The 23,121-nt window shown below is 38.1% G+C and overlaps 1 protein-coding gene across 3 annotated transcripts; it reads right to left on the bottom strand.

The window, feature by feature from the left end:
- Nucleotides 1–3,967: 3,967 nt before the first annotated feature.
- Nucleotides 3,968–19,918, bottom strand: UBXN2B (UBX domain protein 2B). Of its 3 annotated transcripts, none has more exons than XM_063326909.1 (9): nt 19,761–19,918; nt 17,443–17,543; nt 14,921–14,992; nt 13,200–13,359; nt 12,580–12,657; nt 11,100–11,209; nt 10,508–10,645; nt 8,026–8,187; nt 3,968–5,896 (listed from the first exon to the last, which is right to left on the bottom strand). In XM_063326909.1, exons 1-9 carry the CDS (start codon nt 19,887–19,889, stop codon nt 5,734–5,736), a joined length of 1,113 nt encoding a protein of 370 aa, XP_063182979.1. In that variant the 5' UTR covers nt 19,890–19,918; the 3' UTR covers nt 3,968–5,733. The 3 variants fall into 3 exon arrangements, with proteins under 3 accessions (XP_063182979.1, XP_063182981.1, XP_063182982.1); XM_063326912.1 differs by having other exon boundaries at nt 5,826–5,952; XM_063326911.1 differs by lacking the exon at nt 14,921–14,992.
- Nucleotides 19,919–23,121: the final 3,203 nt, after the last annotated feature.

The raw sequence follows: 23,121 nt of genomic DNA, 5'->3' as shown, positions 1-23,121 counted from the left end.
TGAGTTTGATTTTTGATTCTACCAAGGTGGATTGTTAGGCTCTGTCTTAAAACCAGCTTGCAGTACAGTGAGGTCAGGAAGAGTTAGCTCTCTCCTTGCAAGCCAGTTGCACAAAGTTTATTTTTACCTTTTCCACAAAGAGCAGAGGGAAGAGCACCTTCAAAACAACTAAAATCAAGTTAGAACAGCCATTTTCCCTTTTTGTGGATGAAAAGATAAACTTTAAATATGCATATACAACTCAGCCTACGCCTGAACTTTCCCAGCGTTGAGATTTAAGACAGGATTCAGTTTCACTTTTTTCCTCTGAGCAGACTGTTTCAAGGTCTAATGGTCTGATCTCTCCAGATGAAGCATTCACTCCTTTCACGGAAGAATAAATTCTGGCTTACAATATTTGGAGTGGTGACCAAGGTTACCAAGCAGTTCCAACTGGGTCTAAGATCTGTGTCTGCTTCCAGGAAAAACAGTGTTCAGGAAGACTCCTTAGAAAATCAAAAGAATTACTAGACTGTAAGAGCAGGAGCACATCATTTAGTGAAAAACATTTAAACGTAAACATCTGCCTATGCTCCCTCTTCTGCTTTCAATGATTCTTATTAGACTACAGGAATTGAGGACTGCTATGGTAAGTAGCACCGCATTAATAAAAATATGCAGGATTTTAACTACTTTATAATTAAAAGTGTTGAAAGCACACACATGACATTCAAAACAAAAGAACCAATGTAAAAAAAGTGATAAATAAAAAAGTGGAAACAAGCATTTCACACGTATCAAGATACTCATTCATGGACAAAAAGCGGCAGCACTACTTCTGCATTCAGGACCAAAGTCTTCTGCATTGAATATTTCTCAATTTCTTTTAACAAGAACCAGCTTGCTAAGAGAAGAATTCAAACACAAGTAGCAATAAATATCTTACCTAAGTTCTTTTCTATTAACTGCAAACTTTCCAAAAAAACTAGCACTTACATTTGCACATTCAGGCAGAGATTATTACTTGTAAAATCTAATTTAAAATGAATTAACTAAATCAGCGCAAAAGACTGTAAGGACATTTAAGTTGTGAACATCTGATTAATGATGATTTAATTTAACTTGATTAGGAACAGTTGCAAGATAAACAGAAATGAATTCTGTTCATCGAAACAGAACATTTATCTGGGGTTTGCACAATGCAGGCACTAAAGTTTGAGGCTTCCAGTGGTCCAAAACACTGTTATTACCACGAAAAAGTTAATTAAAATTTAATTTGGAAATCAGATAATGTAATTTGTCCTCAAAGTGCAATTATTTGGTAATTTTTATGACAGATCTAGTAAACACTATAAATTCTTTTGGTTTTTTTCTAGCTAGACAATCAAAATTTTTATATCAGCACCTAGTAAGACACTAAGAATTGCATGAAATAAATGCCAGCTTCACAGCCCTGCATAAGTAATTCTTTCCGTTCCAACTTCAGCGAAAAATATCATGTAGGAAAATGACTCCTAGGTATTCCCTTTTGGGAGTACTTGCTCATTAGTACATAAATTGTCTTAAGATCTCACCAAATTAATTTGGACTGAGGTAGATTTATAGATGTAAAATAGTAGCTCTTCCAGAATAATTCCCTAAAGGAATTTTTTAAAACCCACTGCTAAGAACATCTCGCTGTTTACCTTAATGCAGTTTGGAATAACACATCTACCTTCTCGTGCCCCGGAAAAAGAGCCCAAATCGGTAGCTTATAGATCACATATTTAACTCGAGAGCAGACAGCTCCCAGCAAACAGAAAAGAAGGAGATACCCTCCTCACTTCTCAGTTTTAGATGAAAAACTTTTAAAGCTTAATTTCTTTCCTTTAATGTTCAGATGTGCTGTCAGAGAGCTCTTCAGTTACGGACAGAAGACGACCATTACCAAAGGAGGAGTGTTGCAAGTACGAAGTGCAAGAAGGTGACTTCTGGTCTGTCATCTAAGTTCTGTTAATCATCTGTTTGAAGTTCAGTAGGTTGTTTTTGGAACGCCTGTAATGAAAATATTGACGATGCACAGTATTCTGGCCTTTAAATATGAAACATACATCAGAATTTATTAATCGGAAGTATGATTAGACAAAGGCAAAATAAATTGCTTTCCAAAAACCAAGCCATCTGATTTTACCTTGTCTCAGTAGCAAAACCCAAATAAATTTGGTTTAATTAAAACAAATCTTACACAAAGCCAGCATAATAATGAGAATTAAACAAAAACCCAGAAGACAGAGAAGTTGATTTCCAAAGCTGGTTCATTCCAGTAGTTCAGCTATTGAAAATTGTGGTTCAATTTCACTTTGAAAATACCTGAACTGAGTTTCCAGCTTTGTACAAGCTTCTAATTCTTGTTATGCTTTTCTCTATCAAACAGCCCTATGATACTTTTTCTCCCTCTGTGAAGTAACTCACCTCTGTTTTCTTCCTGATAAGCTACCTGTTTTTAACTGTTTCAAGATAAGACATTTAATTCAGCATTTCCGTTGATTCTTTTGGTCCCGTCTCTAAAGTTCTTAAGAAGCAGGACCGGCACCACAAAACAGTATCAAACTCACCAATAACAAATACATGGATTAAAATCATCTCCCAGTCACAACATCAACTCTGCAAACCCCAGAGTGGTGTAAATAGTTCTGCTGCATTGTTTTCCCACTGTCATCCAACTCCTTTCCAGGGCCAGCACTTTCCAGGCTATTGGTGTCTTTCACAGTTGGTTCCAGATCCGTAACTTGACATTTGGCTGTATTAAGGATGCAGTTGATAGGATTATTACAGTTCATTAAATGTTCATCATAGTTGCTGCCTGCTGTTGTTTATCATTGCACTAATCTTTGGGTTTTCAGTTTATTTTCAAATATTTGATGAGCAGTCCTACTTTGAATCTCTTCAGGAACCCATTACAACTATATCCATCCCATAGAAACACCACAAACTTACTGCTTTGGGCGTGCCATAAATTCAGTTTTTATTATTTCAGACTCTTGCTGCTGACTGTCTCATCTGCCCATAGAACAGCACCTGTCTACGCTGAGGCCTGTCAGGCTTAATCAGCACCAGCAAGGGGAAGGTTCAACTCCGGGTCTCTTCTCCCTGCACAGAATAATACAATTTAAAGATCAAGGGAGCTTTAGCTTAGTGCAAGCAACTAAGCAGGGAGCTTAGTAACAGCACCTCTCAGTGCTTCCATGCTATTCCTTGGTTCATTTAATACTGAACAGATTTCAGCAAAGAGCAAGAACAGCATGATATAGCTGTTAATATATGCTAATTGCACAAGTGTGTCCAGTAGTTAGATTAAACTAGAATGTTTACAAACATCTCAATACGCTGCTGAAAAAAACCCAAACCCAAAAAACTAACAAGGCTGATTGTGTTTACCCAGAATAAATGTTTACAAAGATGGGAGCAGTATCAAAAAAAAAAAAAAAAAAAAAGAAACCACAAGTATTCAGGTGCAGGGAGATTTTAAGAGAAAACATTCAGTTTTGGATTATTTGGCTCTTGGGTGATAAAGGATTTCTGGGAAATACAAGCAGAGGTAAAGCCTGAGCCTTTCCTAAGCTGCTGCGAGGGAAAGATCATCATCCTCTACCAAGTTACTTCTCCCTTGTTTCAGTCTCCCTTCTCCCTTGTAGCCAGTCTTAACTGCATATCCACATAGGGCTGTATTCAAAGAACTGGTTTGTGCCAAAAATGCCAACGCGTTAGCTACAAGAGTGAGAATTTAACGTTAATGAAAGGTATGACATAAAGTTACGAGACAGAAGATTCTACAGGTTTTAAAGTACTGAGAAGCAGGAAAATACATAAACACGAGCATTGATACGTTTGCTACCAAACACTAAAGTTTAACAGATATTTGAAACAAAGAGATTGTGAAAATATGCAGTTGTGGGTTTTGGCATAATAAGAGGGGGAAAAAACCCAACGATTTAGTTAACCACTGTCCTTCATACATCAGTGTTTAATTAATAATGGTCTTCAGAAGTAATAAGCAATGTAACTTTGTCTATATTCTGAAATATGCCCAAAACACAGATTGCTCAAGATCGATGCCACAATACTGACTTTGGCCTTGCATTTATATAGAGAAGTGCTAATATATAAAATATATGCATAGGAAGTGTCCATTCCTTTCCACTTAGGCTTAAATATTTGGCATGCAACACAATCACCACTTCATCACAACATAAATTGGGAAGAAAACAAGATTTGTTGACTATAGTCTTTTTAGCTTAAAACTTTAATTACTTAGCATGTGAAATGAGTTATGAATAAAATCATGCAGATAGTCACATTACAAAACAAAATACTTCAAATACAATTGCACATTTAAAATTTAGTCAAATATCTACTTTGAGGTAAAAATGTAAGATTAATCAAATATACGGAGCAATTATAAGCTTAGCATAAATAAATTATTGATATTTTCAGAATAAAATAATCAGTGAAAACAGCATTTTTAACACACATATTGGTACAGAGATACAGCCCATTTACCCTCCTTCAGAGTGTGATCCACTCATCTGATATAAAGCCACAAATACTATAAAATTGCATACTACTAAAGCACAGCAGCCAGTTTGCCTACAACATAAAGATTCCTACCTGCATACTGCAGTGCAGGGCCAAGTTATTTGAAAAAATATATAATTTCACAGATTAAAGGGTTTAATTATACAGCATCCAAACAAGTATACTGAAAGCTGCACAATCAAATCCCCACTGAATACTAGAAAACGCCTTTGGCCAGAATTCCAAATATAAAGACCTGAAATTCAGGTCAAAAATAGGTGACCAATTAACACGTCTACTTTTGTGCATACGAGTGACAGCATAAACAAGTTCTGAGTTTGTGCACCTCAGTGGATTTTTTTGTTTGGGGTTATTTAAGTTACTGTTCATGTGAAGAAACATGTAGCTGCACAGGGTTAAACTGCATATTCAGTGACCAGAGGTCTACTCTCATGAAGTCTAAATCACAGCATTTCTCCAGATGACAGTGGACTCTCCAATTTCTCTAACTTCAAGAAAAAAAGTCATACTTATTTTCACAAGTAGAACAACTAGAGTACAAATGAGAACAATCTACTATAGTCTGCAACAGCTGAGGTTTGCATCTCCTGAACTGATTCACTCATATGAGCAACAATACAGGGAAAACTACATAAAAAATAGAATATAAATATTATACTGCACCATGAAACACTACAAACAGAATATACAAAAATTATATTAGGGCATTAATTATCTGTCAACCTATTAAACAGAACACCTTAATATTACTACAGATTGGAAGGTAAACATAACCTACAGGCTTAGTTTTCACATGGCTGTTTGTCAATGCAGCATAAAACATTTCCATAGTGCAAATCTTACCAACTGTATGAAAGATACTATCCCCCTCAGAAAAATGCTTCTCCCCCCACCCCCCTCAAAATAACAAAGAGTCATTTCACATTTATTACAAGATGTGGTTTGAAACATACTAACATACGGAAGCTTAATTTTAACACCGAAAAAAAAGGTTAAACAATGTTGAGAAATTAAAATTAAAAAGTTAGATATGCTATAGCTGGAAGACATGAAACCCAAAAATCTGATCCGTGGAAGTGAGGGAATAAAAAGATGCTGATCTTTTCTTTTTTTCATCTGTTGGAATCATATTGTATGACAATGCAGCACGCTCCCTATTTTGTACCAACAACTGTAAGATTACTTTAGTTGCTGAAGAATCACAGTGTTCAGTATATCTGCTTCTTGTAGAGTCAGGCTTTCATCTGTCAGCTCTTTATTTGGAAAGGTAGTCACAAGAACAAAATCAGTTGTTGCAAATGCTGGACGGGACTGGATAATGAAATCTCGAATATCCTTAATCCTGTGGAAAGCATATGGACATGAAAACTTTGTATGATTCCATTTTGACATAAATCTCTGAATATTAAGATGATCAGAGAATACAAAACCTTCTAACAGCCTAAACCATTTAATATGTCCTGTTGATTTTACATTTCCATTTGATCGAGATGACTAATGGGTTTAGCCTAGAATTTTTTTTACTTCTTGCATAAAAAAACTTAAAAATTAAAATGAATGCTGCTTGTTTTCTCAAATAACAGAAATAATATTTGTAGCAGAATTATATTGCAAACTGACAATTAACACAAAGTCAAGTAATTTCAATACCAGGTGTCAAAAATTTCACTATTAATTAGTATATTCCAAAAAGGCTAAGTTATTAATGCAAGGAGGAATCTTAAAATATATGGTGAGAGTGATGAGAAAGCAGAGGGGAAATATTAACGCGCTTCAAAAGCAAGAGGTTTCCCCTACATCAGCAGTATAACAAGAATAATTTAGTTTTATAAGACATGGATGAAAAATAAGATTTTAGAGATAAAAACCTGAAATATTATGTTTCTGCCTATGACAGTAAGTAAGCTGAGAATAAATCTTTGAAGATCTATTGTAACTAGTAAGTAGACAGATTTACTGTGGCCAAATAAGCAGGGCCTTCAACTTTCTACCAGTCTCCAAGGCTTATGACACAAGCAATGCACTTTAGTAGCTGATTTTGTATAACTAAAAAGATTCACATCCAAGAGAAAATTAATAATGATGAAAATAAGCTTCTGTCAATGCACCCTTGGTCACAGATGTTACTGGGAAGTTTACCACTTCTACCCTTTCATGCAGGCAGAAGAAAACACATCACGGCTACAGAGGCTCCAAATAAGCCCTACTGTTTATCTAAGTCACTTCTCCAGCTGGTTCTGTGAAGAAAGGATCTGGGCCTGTACTATTAGTGTACATTACCAGGTCTGCAAAAATATGTAAAATTATTGCTGTATCTTCCTCCCTATCTTGGCTAAAATTGCCTTATTGTGGTCTGTGTATGTTGTCAGGTGAAGAAAGCTGCACATTGGCTCTGCCCTTATTCTGAGTGAGAAGGAAAAAAAGGAAACGTGAACTCTCCATATAACAATATTAACATGGAACTGGGTCCACGCTAAGACCACCTCCAAGGCAGGATTCAAGCTCAGTTTCAGCTGCGTTCTAACACAACGGTGCAGATTTCAGATCAAAGCTGGCTTGAATCCTGCTTGCTGTGAAGCATGGGTGGAACTACTGCCCAAATCTCTGCCCTCTGCCCAAAGTTCTCTCAGCCACACAGTGCAAAGCAGAGCTTTGCAGAACCTTGCACTAACACAACCTCTTAGGCAAATAAACAGGGTTGGCCAACACCGTTTGTGGCAACGCCCCAACAATGTCAATAAAACTGATGGCAAGCTCTAATCAGCAAACTACTAACAGACCTAAAAAACCCACCAAGTTCACAGGCTGTCAATTCTTAGAAGATGACCACCCAAAACAAAACAAAGGTTGGTTCTCATTATTATGTCCAGCTGACATGCCAGATTTGCAAATGAGCATGTTATGCCCACACACCCTTCTGCATGTGGGCTGCAGACCACACTTATAACCCATGTTATGTTGAGTCACAGTCTCAAGTGTAATGAGGTAGAAAGCTGGAGCTCTTCATTATGGGCAACAGGATTTCTCTGCCTGTAGTGTGGACTATATTCCAACTGAGAATATACTCCACACCTTGCAATATAATGCTTTCACTGTGCCATCCGATTCAGCCACACGCTCCTCCCAAGAAGAGTCCAGGGCTGGGATGACTACATAGCGAGGCTGTCCGGATTTCAGTTGCCCTGAGAACAGTTATGGCTGGTACCGTTTCCTTACAAATCATGGGACATAATTGGTCATAAAAGTTTGTGACTTTGCAATTATAAAATATCTTGTGTTTCCAAGTGACAGAATTTTGCTTTGGCAGTCAATTTACCAGTATATCTATGTTATGAAAACGACACAGACCTACAGCATTTCAGTGGAACTGTATTTTCCCCTTTTTGATGTCTTGCTGATATTCATTTCATGACAAAACGCAAACTTATCAAAATAGTTATGGTTACCTACATTGAGGCAGAATCAATTTACCTGTGTGCTTGATTAAATCTTTGTATTAATCGGCTTCCATCTGCTAATCTAATTTGAATTTTAGTTGCTGGCATGGAATCATCAATCAGAACAGGTGCATTAAGAATGGATTTCTCCTCCTCTTCTGGGGAAGAAGGTGTGCTGACTATTTCAGGTGTAAGGCTAAAGGATTGGAAAAAAACCCAAATAAACTCAATGTCACTAACGGAGTCAAATCAGAACTGAATAACGATTCAGTTTTCTTTTTCATTGAATGACTACCATGCATATCTAGTACAAATAAGCAATGAAAATCCTCTCAAAGTTATCTGAACTAAGTATACATATAGCTTTTCTCATAGACACAAAAAATGTTTTTGTAGTTTTATGTCAATGATTGCAATATTTCATATTTATTTTTCTTATAACTGTGCATATCATTACACTTGCATGATTTTAAATAGGTAATCAAGTATAAACAAAACTATCTTTGTTTATGCTTACAGAGCATGAAATGACAGTCTTCTATACTGAGATTTATATATCATACCTCCTGGACTATATTAAAAAATAATCATGTACCATTATAGTGCACTAAACTGACCCAAACTGCTTTAGTAATTGCTTCCAGGAGCACTACTTCATGATTCTGGGCATCCTTCACCCTTTTAGAGCACAAATTATATTAACAGGTAATTGATATCACCACATAGTAAGCGTGGAATTTTTTACAGTTAGTATAAAAAGAACATAAACCTGATTTGAGATAACCATTTGGCTGCTCCTTTCATTGCTTACATACCTGAAACTTCATAAGCTAGCAAAACAAACAAAAATGCCACACAACAGGTGGGCACATTTTCCTACATACAGAACATCTCCTCTTCCCCACCTATTTTCTTTAATAATCTTCAATAATCTAAGCAAGTGCTTAGGTGAATAAGTTATTATATACAGTTGTTCCTTATGTCACCCCTACCAGAGCTTACCACATTCTCAGTTTCTGAGTACATTTCCTCATTTTTAAAAATATGAAATATAGTTAAAAACCACCTACCGAATTAAATTACTTGCAGAAGCAGACCAGTAATACCTTTTTTTGGCAACCAAACATATTACATGAATAAATGCAATCATGAACAGAAAGTATTCACAACTCAACAGCTGATCTCAAGTCAGCTGAAAAAGATGCTAAAAAGCCTATAATCGTTATGTGAAAAAGCTGATGATTGGCAGAGCTGAGGTCACATTTACTGTTTACTCTTACTGACCAACTTAGAGGTGAACAGAGATTATGCACTTTTGGGCAAAGTAGCCTGAAATGTTCAGTCACAGAATGAATTTTGGCACATTCTGTATCAGTTCAATTGAATTACACACGTTAGAGTTTTAACAGCATCAGCCTACCCTTGCACCGGGACAGCAAATGAAACAGAACCAGGTGTAAGCTTTTCTAAATCATTAAATTTCAGGGGGTTTTACTACATATATGAAGTTTCTACTGTAGTTAGAAATGACACTAGAATTGAAGGAAGTGAAGGCTCCAATCAGAGGTTAAAAGTTGAGCCTCTCCTCTCCCACAATCCAGGCTTTGCAGTGTTATTTCATTTAGGGGAGCAACAACTGATTTCTCTGGTTGTTTGCTTTGAAAAAAACCCAGCTCCTACTATAGATTTTTGCAGCACCATTTCAAGTTTTAATCCAATCCTAGTAAAAATTGAGAGACTTTGATACAAAATATTGCCCATTTATTTGAATCAAATTAAAAGAAATCAGTTTATCAAATTATTTCTCTTTCTTAAAGCTAACAGACTTGCCTTGTATAACTTATAATGATTGACTGTTTACAAGGTTATATTTCAGGACAGTATGTCTGCTGCTTCATTCCAGAAAAAAAATATGGGAGTTGCTCCCATACAAAAATATTTTCCATCAGCATTAAGTCAGGCATCAGCCATACTGCTGCAATAGCATCTTCTATTCCCTTTGTGATGATCCCAGTAATAAAAGACGACATGCACTGCAGCTAAACCAGAGCAGAGTGTACCCTTACTGGCCAGTATCGTATTATAACTAAGTTCTGCCTGTTCCTCACTAAATGGGGAAGAATTCATTTGGGACTGCTTCCTCTATCAGTACAGTACAATACTAATCACCTTTCAGCTTCCTTTGCTCCCATTTTAAACACAGATGAAGTTAAAAAGTAAAAAAAAAGATAGGCAAAATTATATGCAAGAACAGGCACAAAAATCTCAGTCACAACAAAGCATCTAGCAAATCTCTGAGCAGTTCCAACAGAGGGTTAAGACTTAACTTTTTTCAAGATTACACATAAACTTTCATGATTACTGGTGACACTGAGATCAGGCCTGAGACTTGGGGAACAGAATAATTTTATATTGCTTTTGTCATGCGATTGGCTTCTCCATCAGGCTCCTAGTTGATTAAATACAGCTTTAGAAATAGCATATGAACACAGAACAGAAAACCTAGTGGTTTTTACCTTCCAAGTTTTTGCCCTTCGCCACTGAAAGCTTTGAAACGCAGTCTAGGCTTCACATACTCCTGTTCTTGGTGGTCTTCCATATCCAAATTAACCTGGCCACCATGAACAATCCGCTGCAATTCCACAGGAATTTCCCTTAATTCCAAAAATAAAAGTTTCCCAATTATTTTCTGAACTGCAATACAAAATTACATAAAAACCTTACACAGTACAATATGAGTTGATACTATTAGTATGTTTACTTTAAAAGTCATAGACGTACAATTTTTTTATGAATTGATTTCATCCTAAAGGAATTAAAAAAAAAAAAGTCAGTGAGCTGACAGTCAAAACCTAGAGCGTAATGACAGTCAACACCTGGAAAGCGCTAACAAAACATATGAAACTAAAAGCATCCTGTAACAAGTAAAATTCAGAGTTAAACCACCAGAAGGAACCAAAGCGTTCCAAATTTTTAAATGCCCCATGCATTTGATGACAAACACAGAATATATTTAATGGGTGCAGGCAGAGAAGAAGATGTGGAGAAAGAATTTTTCTTCACTTCACTTGAAAGACATACCTCAAAAAAGTTGCCATTTTAACTTACCCTCTTTTAACAGACTCAAGAAACTGAGCATTAGTTGGGTCCGAATAGGATCTCAATTCACCGTCATCTAAACTAAAGCCATTCCTCCACAGTTTCAGCAAAATTTGAACCTGTGAAGAAAAAATGTTGAAATAAAAAAAATGTGAAGACAGACAAATAAAGTAGTTCATTTTCATACAGATTATTTATACAATTTTTAATCTATACTTAACATATTATGCAGCAGACCACAAACAAGAACGCAAATGACAAAAGAACAGAGTGCTGCAATGTAACTATCATTGTTAGAATCCTTTAGAAAAAGCAAATAATAGTTACAGACTACTACCTACGTCAAGATCACTTTTACACTTGGGGAAAAAGAATCTCTTGGTCTGCTATCCATGACATAAGAGATGATACAGCGACTGCGTAGTGAAATTCACAGTGTTCCAATTACTTTCAAAACCAGTAAACATTTCTTGTTGATAAATGAAGAAATAAATCCATAAAATTACAAATTACTGCTGATACATCAGTTACAGTGAAAACTATTATTTCTTCAAATTATTACGTGCTGAGCTCCAATAAAGTTGATACTAGCTCCATTTGGTTCAAATGTTAACAATCCTGGAAACTAGCCTCCTTCACTCCCTTCTTATTTTCCTGTGTTACTGCACTTCCAACCAGAGCCTGCACTTCCTTTCCCTGCAGCTGCCCTGCAGTCCAGCACACCCAAGTTTCGCTAGCCAGCAAAACTGACCTTCCCTTAGAAAACTCTCCCTGCCCCCAGTTATGGTAACCCCACTGCAATAGGCTCAGTACAGCTGGCTATTACTTAGAGGGTAGAAGGATTATTTAAGAGGGTAGATGGCAGCAGCTTCTGGTGTGATGTGATAGCGCGCCCCAACCTGAACCACATCCTTTGGCCTTACTCATTGTTTTTTTTTCTAGATAAGCTTAACATTTGCTCTAGCCATTCACACAAATGGCAAAGTGTAGAGAACTTTATTTTTCCCCATCCTCTCCCTCACTTTCTCCTTTTTAAGTGAGAGGAAAGGCAGGCCAGACAATTTTCAAAAGGCCTCTAACCTGCTGCTTCACCATTCCTAGAATACATCCACACCCTCAAGTTTGAGGTTGGCTACTGTGCAAGCCACAACAAGAAATAATTCCTAACTTAGGAATATTAAAATGTTAGCATAGCTAAGAGAATGCAGAACAACAGCTAGAGGAAAGTAACTGAAAGGAATGTCTGCTAAGAATTTCAAGGAAATTTATGTCAGAAAATTCCACAGTGGAGGCCTTAGAGGTATCCAATGAAGATCTGTCCTCTGTGGACACTTTCGCTTTAACAATTTCTACTTAACACATATCTAATATTTAGATATTAATTTTTTCTCATAGACATGGTTATAGTAATAGTGACATTTCAAGCTGTAAACATCATTAAGCAGACATCTGTTGGAGATTGTTTCCTGCTATTCAGAATTTTACTTACATCTTGATTTTCTCCATATATGTACTCAGAGTGCTTTTGTGATGAGTCACCCAATCTATATCCACCACCGGAAAATGACTGGAAAAAAAAATACATAGAAAAGCTTATTGAAATAAGTATCGGAAATAGTTTATTAATATTCTTACCTAGGTGGAAATAAAAGCATCAGCAAGCTTGCGTCTGTGATTAAAAGCAAATACACTGTTCTAGCTTGTATACTGTCTAAGTGGAAAATTATACCTAGTAACCATAATCAGGCTAAGCAGGTTTTATGTAATGTATTTCAGTTTCTAATCTGTACAGTTTTTCAAACATTAGTAATTCAACAGATAAGGAGATTTTGATTGCGATGCAACTGCAGTTTATTTTTTTTTTAATCAATTTTAATTAAAAATAAAGCGAATAATTCCAGTTCAGGCTGATTTCTAAAGATTTCCCCTGCAATTGTGTGGTTCCTCCCTGCTTTATTTTCTAGAGGAAGCTATCTGAGCACAGACAATACACAACTGTGTATCCTCTGCTATTCGCAAGCCACAAAAACGTGTATTTGCTCTCATATGGTTAGACGAGTTTCAGAGAGACAAATGTAAATAGAGATCAAAATATGTTTTAACTTTTACCTTAGCTTTACTGAAATCACCAGATGCTCTTGCGGCTTCATCTAATGGGACAGCCCCGTGTTCTCTTGCTTCCTTGAAGAGTTCAGCAACAATTTTACTTGGATTATTAGAAGCCCCAGAAATCTGTAGTTCTCTATATTCCGAGTCACCTGAATAAAATCTTTAGAAGAGTAATGTTCATAAGCAACAATGCTTTAAACGACAAGCAAAATTTTCCTCTTCCCATCAAAAGAAAAAATAATTAACCAACAAAGAATCAAATTCAGAATAAAACCTTTGCATTCTGATCACAGAAATGTTACACTTGGCTTTGACCTTCCCAGCAATCCAAGCAGCACTACTCCAAAGACATTTGACTAGCAAAACTACCTAGGTGCCTTCTGGAACAGATCCCAGAGGTTAGGGGCAAAGGCTATATGTTTAAGTGAACACAGTCCTGTTGCAGCCATGGCTTTACACACCTCATCTTATGTGGATGCTGTCTGCTCCCAGAAAGACCAGTTTCCTCAGGGGTGTCCTGTGCATGGGACTGTGCCTGGGCTGATTAGAATAAATTCACAACTAACACTGCCTTGGCACAGCAAGCGTAGAATTTTGTTGGAAAACTCAAACAGTGCCACAATTTGATCTTTAAAGATCTAATATACTTCAATTCCTGCCAATGTCAGAAATGGAAAGTTTTTAAGAAATTTAATTAACCTTTCAAGGCATTTTAAAATCAGCAGAAACTGCTGTGAAAGCTATTTTTGTGCTCTTTTTCTTCAACACAGCCCCATTTCTAGGTCTTGAAGATAAAAGGTTAAACTACAAATAATTCTGTTGAAAACTGTATCTGCTTGACTATGAGGATCAAGATATTCCTTGATAATTATCTTGAGGAAAGCGCTCTAAGTCTCTAAATACCAGTGGAATACATGCTGTAAAAAAATCTATATATAAACACAAAACCTAGCAAACTTTAAAGTGTTTTGGTTTTGACTATAAGAAGCACTTATAATAAACACTTTCAACTTTCCTTAACTTTTCACTTAACCACTTGGGACAAGGCAGATCATGCGTGAGAGACATGCGAAACTGTCTCTCAAGCCAATGTCTTCAAAATGCTCTTGATTCCACCATATTTTACAATTACACAAGATCAGCAGTGGGTATGTTACAAACAAAGGCGCTGTTCCAATTGTACTGCTTTTATGATGTCACATAACTGACAATCCCTTATTATCAGCTCTCCTCTGTACATAAATCTGTATTTATTATCCCAATTGCCATTTATATGGAAAATCTTTGATTATTAGATTTAAAAGAATTATAGTGGTAAGGAGACAAAACAAGAATTCTCATCAGAGCTTGTATTCAAGAAAGAAAGGAAGTACTCAAATATTTGAGTATTAGATACACAGAACAATTCAGGATGTTTGAGAAAATGCAAAAAAGCTTCTGAATCCAAGCATAAATTACAACCGTTACATCCATCCAGTCACGTGTTAAGGCATTAACAGGTCCTAAATGACTACAGCCAGATTCTGCTAAACATAGTTTTACTACAGGAGTGTACGACTAACACTCGAATAAGTCACATAGAGTCTCTGCAGTTACTAGCTCTTTGCAGGACAGACTTAACTGACACACATTTTGAAAAACGGGGGGGAGCAAAGTGTGAATGTCACAAAAAAACCCAATTACTTCCACAATTGTTAAATTTTTTTTTGTTTTAAAAATACCTTTGGTTTTCTTTGTCATCGCTCATGCTTCTCTCTGGTTTTCTCAACCTTCTAAGAGAATCAATTTTAAGACTGCCAAGAGAATAAAAGAAAATGTTTGAGGATGACTGATACATACACTTCAATAAGTACTTCGTATCTAACTTCTGAAACTGCTTATTTTTCAAAAACAGAGAATATCGAGTTGTTGGGGTTTTTTTTGTTCTCACCACACTTTTTTTTGGCCACAGCATATAGCCATGGATGCTGCTCAGTGAATAAGCAGGAAAGAGCACACGTATAGCAGAGGCATTTTGCAGTAACAATTGGACTAGATGATCATTGTAGGTCTCTTCCAACTGGACTCTTCTGTTCTATTCTAGCATAGGTTATGCAGAATTCTGCTTTACGCCACTAGTGGTCCCACAGATAACACAGGTAATAGGTAAACTCAACAGATGTTTCAGAATCCAGTTTACCAGAATTAATTACACTTCAAATTCTTTCCACATTTTATCTGGTTTTGTCAAAAGGTAAGCTGCCTAACAAAGTCGACATTGGCTTTTTTTGATGTCCTGGAGTCCCTGCCTATGAGGAACCTAAAAACTAAAAAGTAGTCGTTCTCACTTCTATTTTACACAATTTTAAAAATACGTTGAATGGCAACATCACAAAGACTTTCAAAAGATGATTAAAATGTAGAATCAGATTCTGTTTTACGGTAGGGACAGATGGATAAACTACCATAGGACAAGCTAGGGTTGTTAGCTTGCAAAATGCCAGGAAAACCTGTATGGATATATGCTGTTATCCTGTAGTACTTGATAATAAAATTCATTAATGCCAGATGTGTATGAGGTAGCTGACTACCATGGGATAAAACCATACATACAATCTACTACATGAGTAATGTCAGATCACTAGTTCAGATTTATGTACTTTGTCTGATTACTATACCTTTGAAATCAAGGTGTAGCAGAGCAGGCCGTCACTTTTTAAAGTATCAGTGTCAATAAAACAATGCAATTCTACATCCCAGTGAAGGATCTGCTTCTTATTACTTTCTCAGAAAAAATGTATTGTTATGGACTTAGGTCATGGGCACTTGAAACACTTTAATCTCTTCTATTTTCTCCCTTTGTCGCATTGTAGGTTTTGTGGGGCTTCTATTTTTGTGCCAATAGTCTTGAGTTTCAAGGAGCTTGCACAACATGACAGCATATATAGTATGGCACTTGCTCCAACACAGCCCATAGACATTCTTCTATACCTGCAACCGTGGATGGCAAGCTGACTAGATGACTTCAAGAGCAGATATGTTTCCTTGCAATTAATACACTGTTCATCCGAGAACCAAATGAAGCCTACTAAAAGAAAAATCTCATTTTGGATACCATGCAAATAGCAGCCATCTCTTCTTTCTCAGACAGACTCCAGTATGATTGCAAACAAAGAGCAAGTGTTTGCCAACAGCTATCACACTGAAGTATGTGAGATACTGTATTGCAGCTTTCCCTTAAGTTGGAGTGGGAAGTTGTAACTTCATGATATGTCTTGGTAAATGAAGCCGTTTGCTTTATTTGTTCATAAACTGTGCTCTATGTAGCTGATTAGTCAACTTGAATGGTTTCACCAAAACAAACAAAAACACTCACCAAAAAAGCTATTATTTTCCAAGTGTCACACACTGTGCTAAAATCCCTCTTCCTGAAGATCTGCATTTGCAGATGCATTTGAAGCATGGCTTTGGTGACTAAGATCTTTTCTGCTGCTTAACCTCCTTTAAAACAGAGATCCATATTGGCAGCAGCAATTGAAAGAGAAGCCAAATACAAGACAGTAATGTTGTAAAGACTTATCTTTTTTAAAATGATTTAAATAAGAATTAATTAAAAACTGGCAAGATTTCTTTATAAAAAAAATTAATACTGCATTGAATCTTCAAATACCTGCAAACAGTGCAGGTCAGCAGACGTTGGATTTATACATAGGTACATGTCTTCCTTCCACCTGCCAAACCCAGGCAAATTAAGAAGCTCTTCTTATTTCTCTCTTCCCATAGGAGCCTTTCTAATGAACCTACTAATGATTTTTCAAATTAATATTTGTCTCATCAGGTACTGACTTAAGCACAACACTCAAAGCAGCTCACTTGCCAAGATTCACACGAGCTACTGCTTTGCCGAATTTTGAAGAAGCAAAGAACTGCAGTATTTTTCTGATACAGCAAATTTCCAAATTATGTCTGTGTAAAGAAAGAACAACACTGCATTTCACTTATAGCATCTTAATCTTATCTTATCTGAAGTGGGTTTAAAGTGTTTTGGAATGCCGTATAGCACAAAAGCTCCTAAATAAATAGAATTTAAAAAACATTCGGAGAAGACACAGACTATGCATTATTACAGGGATTCACAATTCCGAATTATGAAGTGTTGTAAATTGCATTTTATACAAGGAGGAGATCAAGTAAGCATGACAAAGTTTTGCGAGCTCACACAGTACCTATTCAACACATTTCTGAAGTACAAAGCACATCTTACCTCTGTGATACTTTTGTGTTACTGATCTTTGTAGTCGTTGGTTTGTCAGGACACAATGACTGCCTTTTAGCTTCATCTTCATATAACTCTGCCAAGGCTAACTGTAGGAAACAAAACTCTTATTAGAAGTCTGTAACTCCAGAACTACATATGGAACAGAAACCAGACAAAAACTAATGCAAAATGCACACATGACCAGAAAAATCAGAAACATCAACATAAGAAACCCCAACTACTTCTCTAAATTCAAACTCCTTTCTGCTTTATGAAAAAAACACACAATGCTTAATACCATTGTGACTTGGAACTTGTACTCTGCTGTCATTTGGTTCACACTGCTACACTAACTGCATTCAGCCTGTAGTAGATTCAGAATCACAAGAGTATATGCACATGCATATAGTAAGCATCATCTCATTAATGTTAATAAATTGGAATAAAGTTGCCTGGTAGCCCTCTGATAAGACTGGGGAGCAAATAATAAATTTTACAAGCATTTTACATAGAAATAGAAAAAAACATAACTCAAATGAGATTGTACTAGAATTAAGAACCAATTCAGCCTTGCTGTCTTGAATTCAAAATATCATTGTGAATACTTTTTTTTTTAAAAAAAAAAAAAAAAAAAAAAAAAGTTTCCCAAAGGTTCTCCAAATGCTGCAAGTTCATTTTTAGGAAGTTGTGCAAGGCGCATCTAACGTGTCATTTTTAGCAATCTTACTTTTGTCCTGAATAACACTCTACTTTGTTTGTCAAATCATCCTTAATTTTGTCCCCGAACTATTTTGTTCACACTACGCAAGTGATACTAAGGTTTTATCATACATACCAGAATAGGTACTAGGCTATAATTTCACTACAGTTTTATGCTGAAGGAATACACATTAAAATCAAATGAAACATCGTCTGTCCTTCAAAACACACTGCTATGAACACATGACATTAATCTCATATTATTGTGAGGCGTTTTCTGCAGGGGAACAATATGAGCTGAGGAATTATACCCGTTAAGAAAATTAAACTGAGTAACAAGACAGCTCAATAAAACCACTGAAGACCTCCATCCTATCTGAAGATACAAGCAAATATCTTTTAGATATGTAAAGCTGATGGAGTAAGTCATAGACAAGTCCATAAACAGACACTGAAAGGAACAGGAAAAGACCTACTCTGTACCATCCCTAATCCAGAGTTTAAGGGATGCTGAGGGAGCATAAAAGGGCCTGATCAGGCCTCTGTGCTTTCCTCATACCGCACTTCTTAAGGTGCCAAAACAAATCAAGTACTGAGCTAGACGGATGGATGGACGGTAGCTACTCTTATCCAGGACGGTACTTCTTTGGTTTTTAACATTTTATCAATAATCATCTACCCAAAACACCTGTCTGCTTCAGTTGACTAACTAAAGAGCTTACGAACAAAAAGTACTAACACAGACTTTGTTACTGTTACATATTGTAGCAAAATTAATCTCAGCAAGAACCTACGAAAATTCCAAATAGTAACCAAGAAAAAAGAAAACTATATCCATCTTTCTCTGTCAATTAATGCACAATTAAATAAAATAGGGGCAGTTTCAGTTACCAAAAGATTCACCTCCTTTCCAATCAATTTGTTGATAAAATATTTTCAATCTTCATACAGTTTCAAAGTCACACACACAAAAGAAATACTGCTAAAAGTGTCTGCAATTAAACATTTAAGTATCTGCAGAGTAACATTTTGTGATCACACAACTCTCTCGAAACTTTAGGCCTGCAAACGTGGGAAAAGATCTTGTCCTTAGCGTAAACCTGGGAAAAGATCTTGTCCTTAGTCTTACACCACTTTTGCGGAGACTGACGTTTTCATGCGGCGGAAAGACACTCCTACCAAATAATCGGGAAATACAATGGCGCCAAAAGAACTACAAACACAGTTAAAGCCCAGCGCTGAAGTGTCGGGAGAGCCCTTCCAGTTCCCTGGAGAGCTGACCACCGCACACTCTGACCGACCACCGCTCCCTACAGTGCCTACTCCTCTTTCAGAGGAGCCCTTCCCTTCCCAGCCCCAAAAAGGGGGGGGGGGTGTGGGAAAACATGAAAAAAACAGAAGGCGACAGCCTCTGCTCAGAGGCCCAGTCCTGCCTGGCTACAGGGGGGCGAGCCCCGACTGGCAACGAGAGGGGCGGGGGAACGGCTCACCGGAGGGGAGGCCTGGGGGAAGGCCGAGGCGCCCCTGAGGGGAGCCGGCGCTCCGCTCCGCTCCGCCCCGCTCGCCTCGGCCCGGCCCGGCCCCGCCCCGCGGAGGGAGCGGGCCGCCCACCTCCGCCCGCTCACCTGCAAATCCCTGGCGCTGGGCGGGCGGCCGCTGCTCCGGGGCTGCCGATCCCTCCGTCCACCGCCGACCGCCGCCGCCGCGGACACTTCCCCTTCCTGCCGGGCCGGACCTGTCCCGCCGTCCGCCATCTTCCGAGGGCGGTGGCGGCGGCGGCCGAGGGACGGGGCGGGGCGGGGCCAGCGCCGCGAAGCCCTTCCGCCGCCAGCAGCGGCTGCCCTGGCAACGGGAAGGGCCGGGCCGGCGTAGCCCCGCCCACCCACCGGGCCGTTGCCATGGTGACGGCGGGGCCTGCCGCCACCGAGGGTGCAGGCCGCACGGGGGACGGCGATCTGTCTGTCTGTCTGTTTGTGTGTGTGCCCTCAGCCTGCCTTGCGCGGGAAGGATACTGTGCGTGCAGGGGCCCGGCCGTGTCCCTCCCAGCCGACGCACAGAGGAGGTTGGGGGAAACGTGGGGGTTGCCCGCGGCCTCCTCGCCACACCTGGTGATGGAGGAAGGCTTTTGTCCGCTGACAGGCCTGGGCCTTGGTGGAGACCGGCAACCTGCACTCCACGTTGTCCGCCCAATGGCCGGAGCGGGAATTTCTGTTGACTTTTACACGCAAGGCTCTCTGCAGAACTGTAAATTACCATTGATAATCGATGAAACCGAACAGGGTTGTTCGCTTAAATGCTTAAGCAAACTTGGAGGAGAAAGGGCTATCAGCCTGACAGATGGCGACTTTGAGTGCTCGAAGCAGTGCCTTGTGGGTGTCAAAATACCAGGCGGGTTTAAAAAGTGTGAGATTTTCTTTCTGACTCTTAAATATTGAGGATTAAAATTTTTTTCTAAATGTGGAAGTCGAGTATGTCACTTTAATCTTATAGGATGAGATACTCTTAAACTTTGAAAAAACGTTGGCTATTTTGTAATAATTTTGTAGTCAGGTATCAAACTTGACAATGTCATCTTTCAGAAACTACAACTAGAAACTTAGAAGTAAAAATTTAGTTAAAGATCTCTGCTACCTGTAATGTGGTGGTTTGACCCTGGCCAGCAGCTAAGTGCCCACCCAGTTGCTCGATCCCTCCCCACCAGTGGGATGGGGGAGAGAATAAGAAGAGCAAAAGCTGAAAACTCATGGATCAAGAAAAAGACAGTTTAATAGAGGAAGCAAAGCTCCGCACGCAGAACAAAATAAGGAATTTGCTACTTTCCACTAGCAAGCAGTTATTTAGGTACTTCATGGAAAGTAGGGCTTCGTCACACAAAATAGTTATGTGGGCAAACAAACACCATAACCACGAGCATCCCACCCGCCTCCTCTTCCTTTCCCTGCGCTTTTATTGCTGAGCATCATGCTGCATGGTATGAGATATGCCTTTGGTCAGTTGGGATCAGGTGTCCCAGCTGTGTCCCCTCCCAGTGTCTTACCCCCAGCGTACTCACTGGCTGGGCAGAGTGGGAACTTGAAAACCTGGATGCTGTGCAAGCATTGCTCAGCAATAGCCAAAGCACTGACGTGTTATCAACGCTGGTTTGGTCACAAACCAAAACCACAGCATTTATGGACTGCTATGAAGACAATTAACTCCATCCTAGCCAGACCCAGTACCATGAACTATTGAAATTTTGGTTGAATATTTTACATGCTAATCTGCAGTGAAATAAAAAAAAAGAGTGCTAGAGGTAAGACCTGGAATGACCCTAAATGTAACTAATGAAGAGCAAGTAGTGTTTAAAAGTGGATGTTTTCAGTTTCCCAAGAACAAATGTAAAGCAAAGAAAGCAAGCAAGCAGTAAAAGAAATCCGTAAAATAAATTCTCAGCAGACATTCGTATTTGCCATTTGCCATGGGGCAAGACATTGTGACAACCAGACTGACCGCAAGCACTTTGATATAAAGCACTTCTTTGATATAAAACAGGGGCTTTTATGTACAACGTGAAAGAAGTATTGATAATAGTTCAAATAGGAATCAATAGATCAGTTTCCAATTCGGTATTTCATCAAGATGTGGGTCCTTAGTATCTGCACATGAATAAATTATGTATATATTTTTTGTATAATATATAAAGAAATATAAAATGTATTGCATATATAATACATTTCACATAACTCCATATTCTGAACTATATCTGCTGATCATGTGTGCTTGTAAAGAACTCTTACTCTTTGCTTTATTTAAGAAAAAAACCCCAACCCTGAATGGAAATAAGATTCCCCTTCAGTGCTCCTGTACTCAAAACCTTTGTGTGATGACTATGTCAAGAATAAAAATGTAGTCACATGTTGTTTCATTCATCCTTCCTTGGATTGATAAGTGGTGTGCAGCTGTTGTCTAAGTGAAAATGTCCTGTGGTGATACAGACTGAAGTAGCAGAGAGGACGTCTAAACTGTAATCGCTTTAAAATCCAAATAACTTTATTATGAAATCAGTTTTTTATAATTAGGTGTCCCATGTTTTGACAAGCATATCTTCCCTAAACATTGGCATTATTCCTGTCTGTCTTTCTCTGTGATTGCCTCCTCTTTGGTTAAGGCTGCCAGCGATGTTTCAAGAGATCACCTGCATACAGATTAGCACATAATGTTTTTCTCAGTGAAATTTATACAGTCACAGACATCTGGAAATTTAAATCTGTCTATCCCAAGCAGTCATTTTAATTTGCATAGCATTATTATTGTGACCAATATTTTCTCGCACAGCTATAGAATTAAAACAGTTAATTACTACCTGGCAGCTCTAGTTCCTTAATTAAAATTGGTCCTCTATTTTTCTTTGTGTCTGAAACACACTTCAATTATCCTAGATATTTTCTTCCTAGAGATTAAAACTAGCAGCATTTACAGTCTTCTCTTTGGGAATAACTCAGGTAACGGACAAGTAGTCTTTTGTTTTCAAAATCTCACTGCAGTCAGTGCACTCCAGAAGTAGATATAATTAAAATGCAAGTAAAAATAATGCCTGTCCTGGGCCAGGATTGGATTCCCAGCGTCTCTGGACTAGGAGAGCTAGCAGTGGGAGGGAAAGCTAGAAGTTGATATTGCCATGAAGCACACTTTGTCATTATTCTGAGAAGGCACAATATTGTTGCTGAAACTCTGAGAAGTGTCTGATTTAGAGGTCTGGTAACTGAGCAGCTCGAAGAGATTTTTAAGAGTTCAAGAGAGCGTTAGGAGTGAGGTTTTTGATGAAATCTCAGGATATCAGTAGCTCTTGAGGACATTCCACCAGATTGATTCCACCACATTCCACCACGTTGATACTGTATTATTGCTACAACATTCGCTGTGCCTCTCCAGCCTTTAGATTTTGAATGCCTCATTTATAGTTGACTTGGCTTCAGACAGCATTTCTGTGGTAAATTTCCAGGCTGA

This window comes from Chroicocephalus ridibundus, chromosome 2 (assembly GCF_963924245.1).
Source record: "Chroicocephalus ridibundus chromosome 2, bChrRid1.1, whole genome shotgun sequence".
Lineage (NCBI taxonomy): Eukaryota > Metazoa > Chordata > Aves > Charadriiformes > Laridae > Chroicocephalus > Chroicocephalus ridibundus.
The sequence above is the reverse complement of the archived record's forward strand: the minus strand, read 5'-3'. Positions and strand labels throughout refer to the sequence as shown.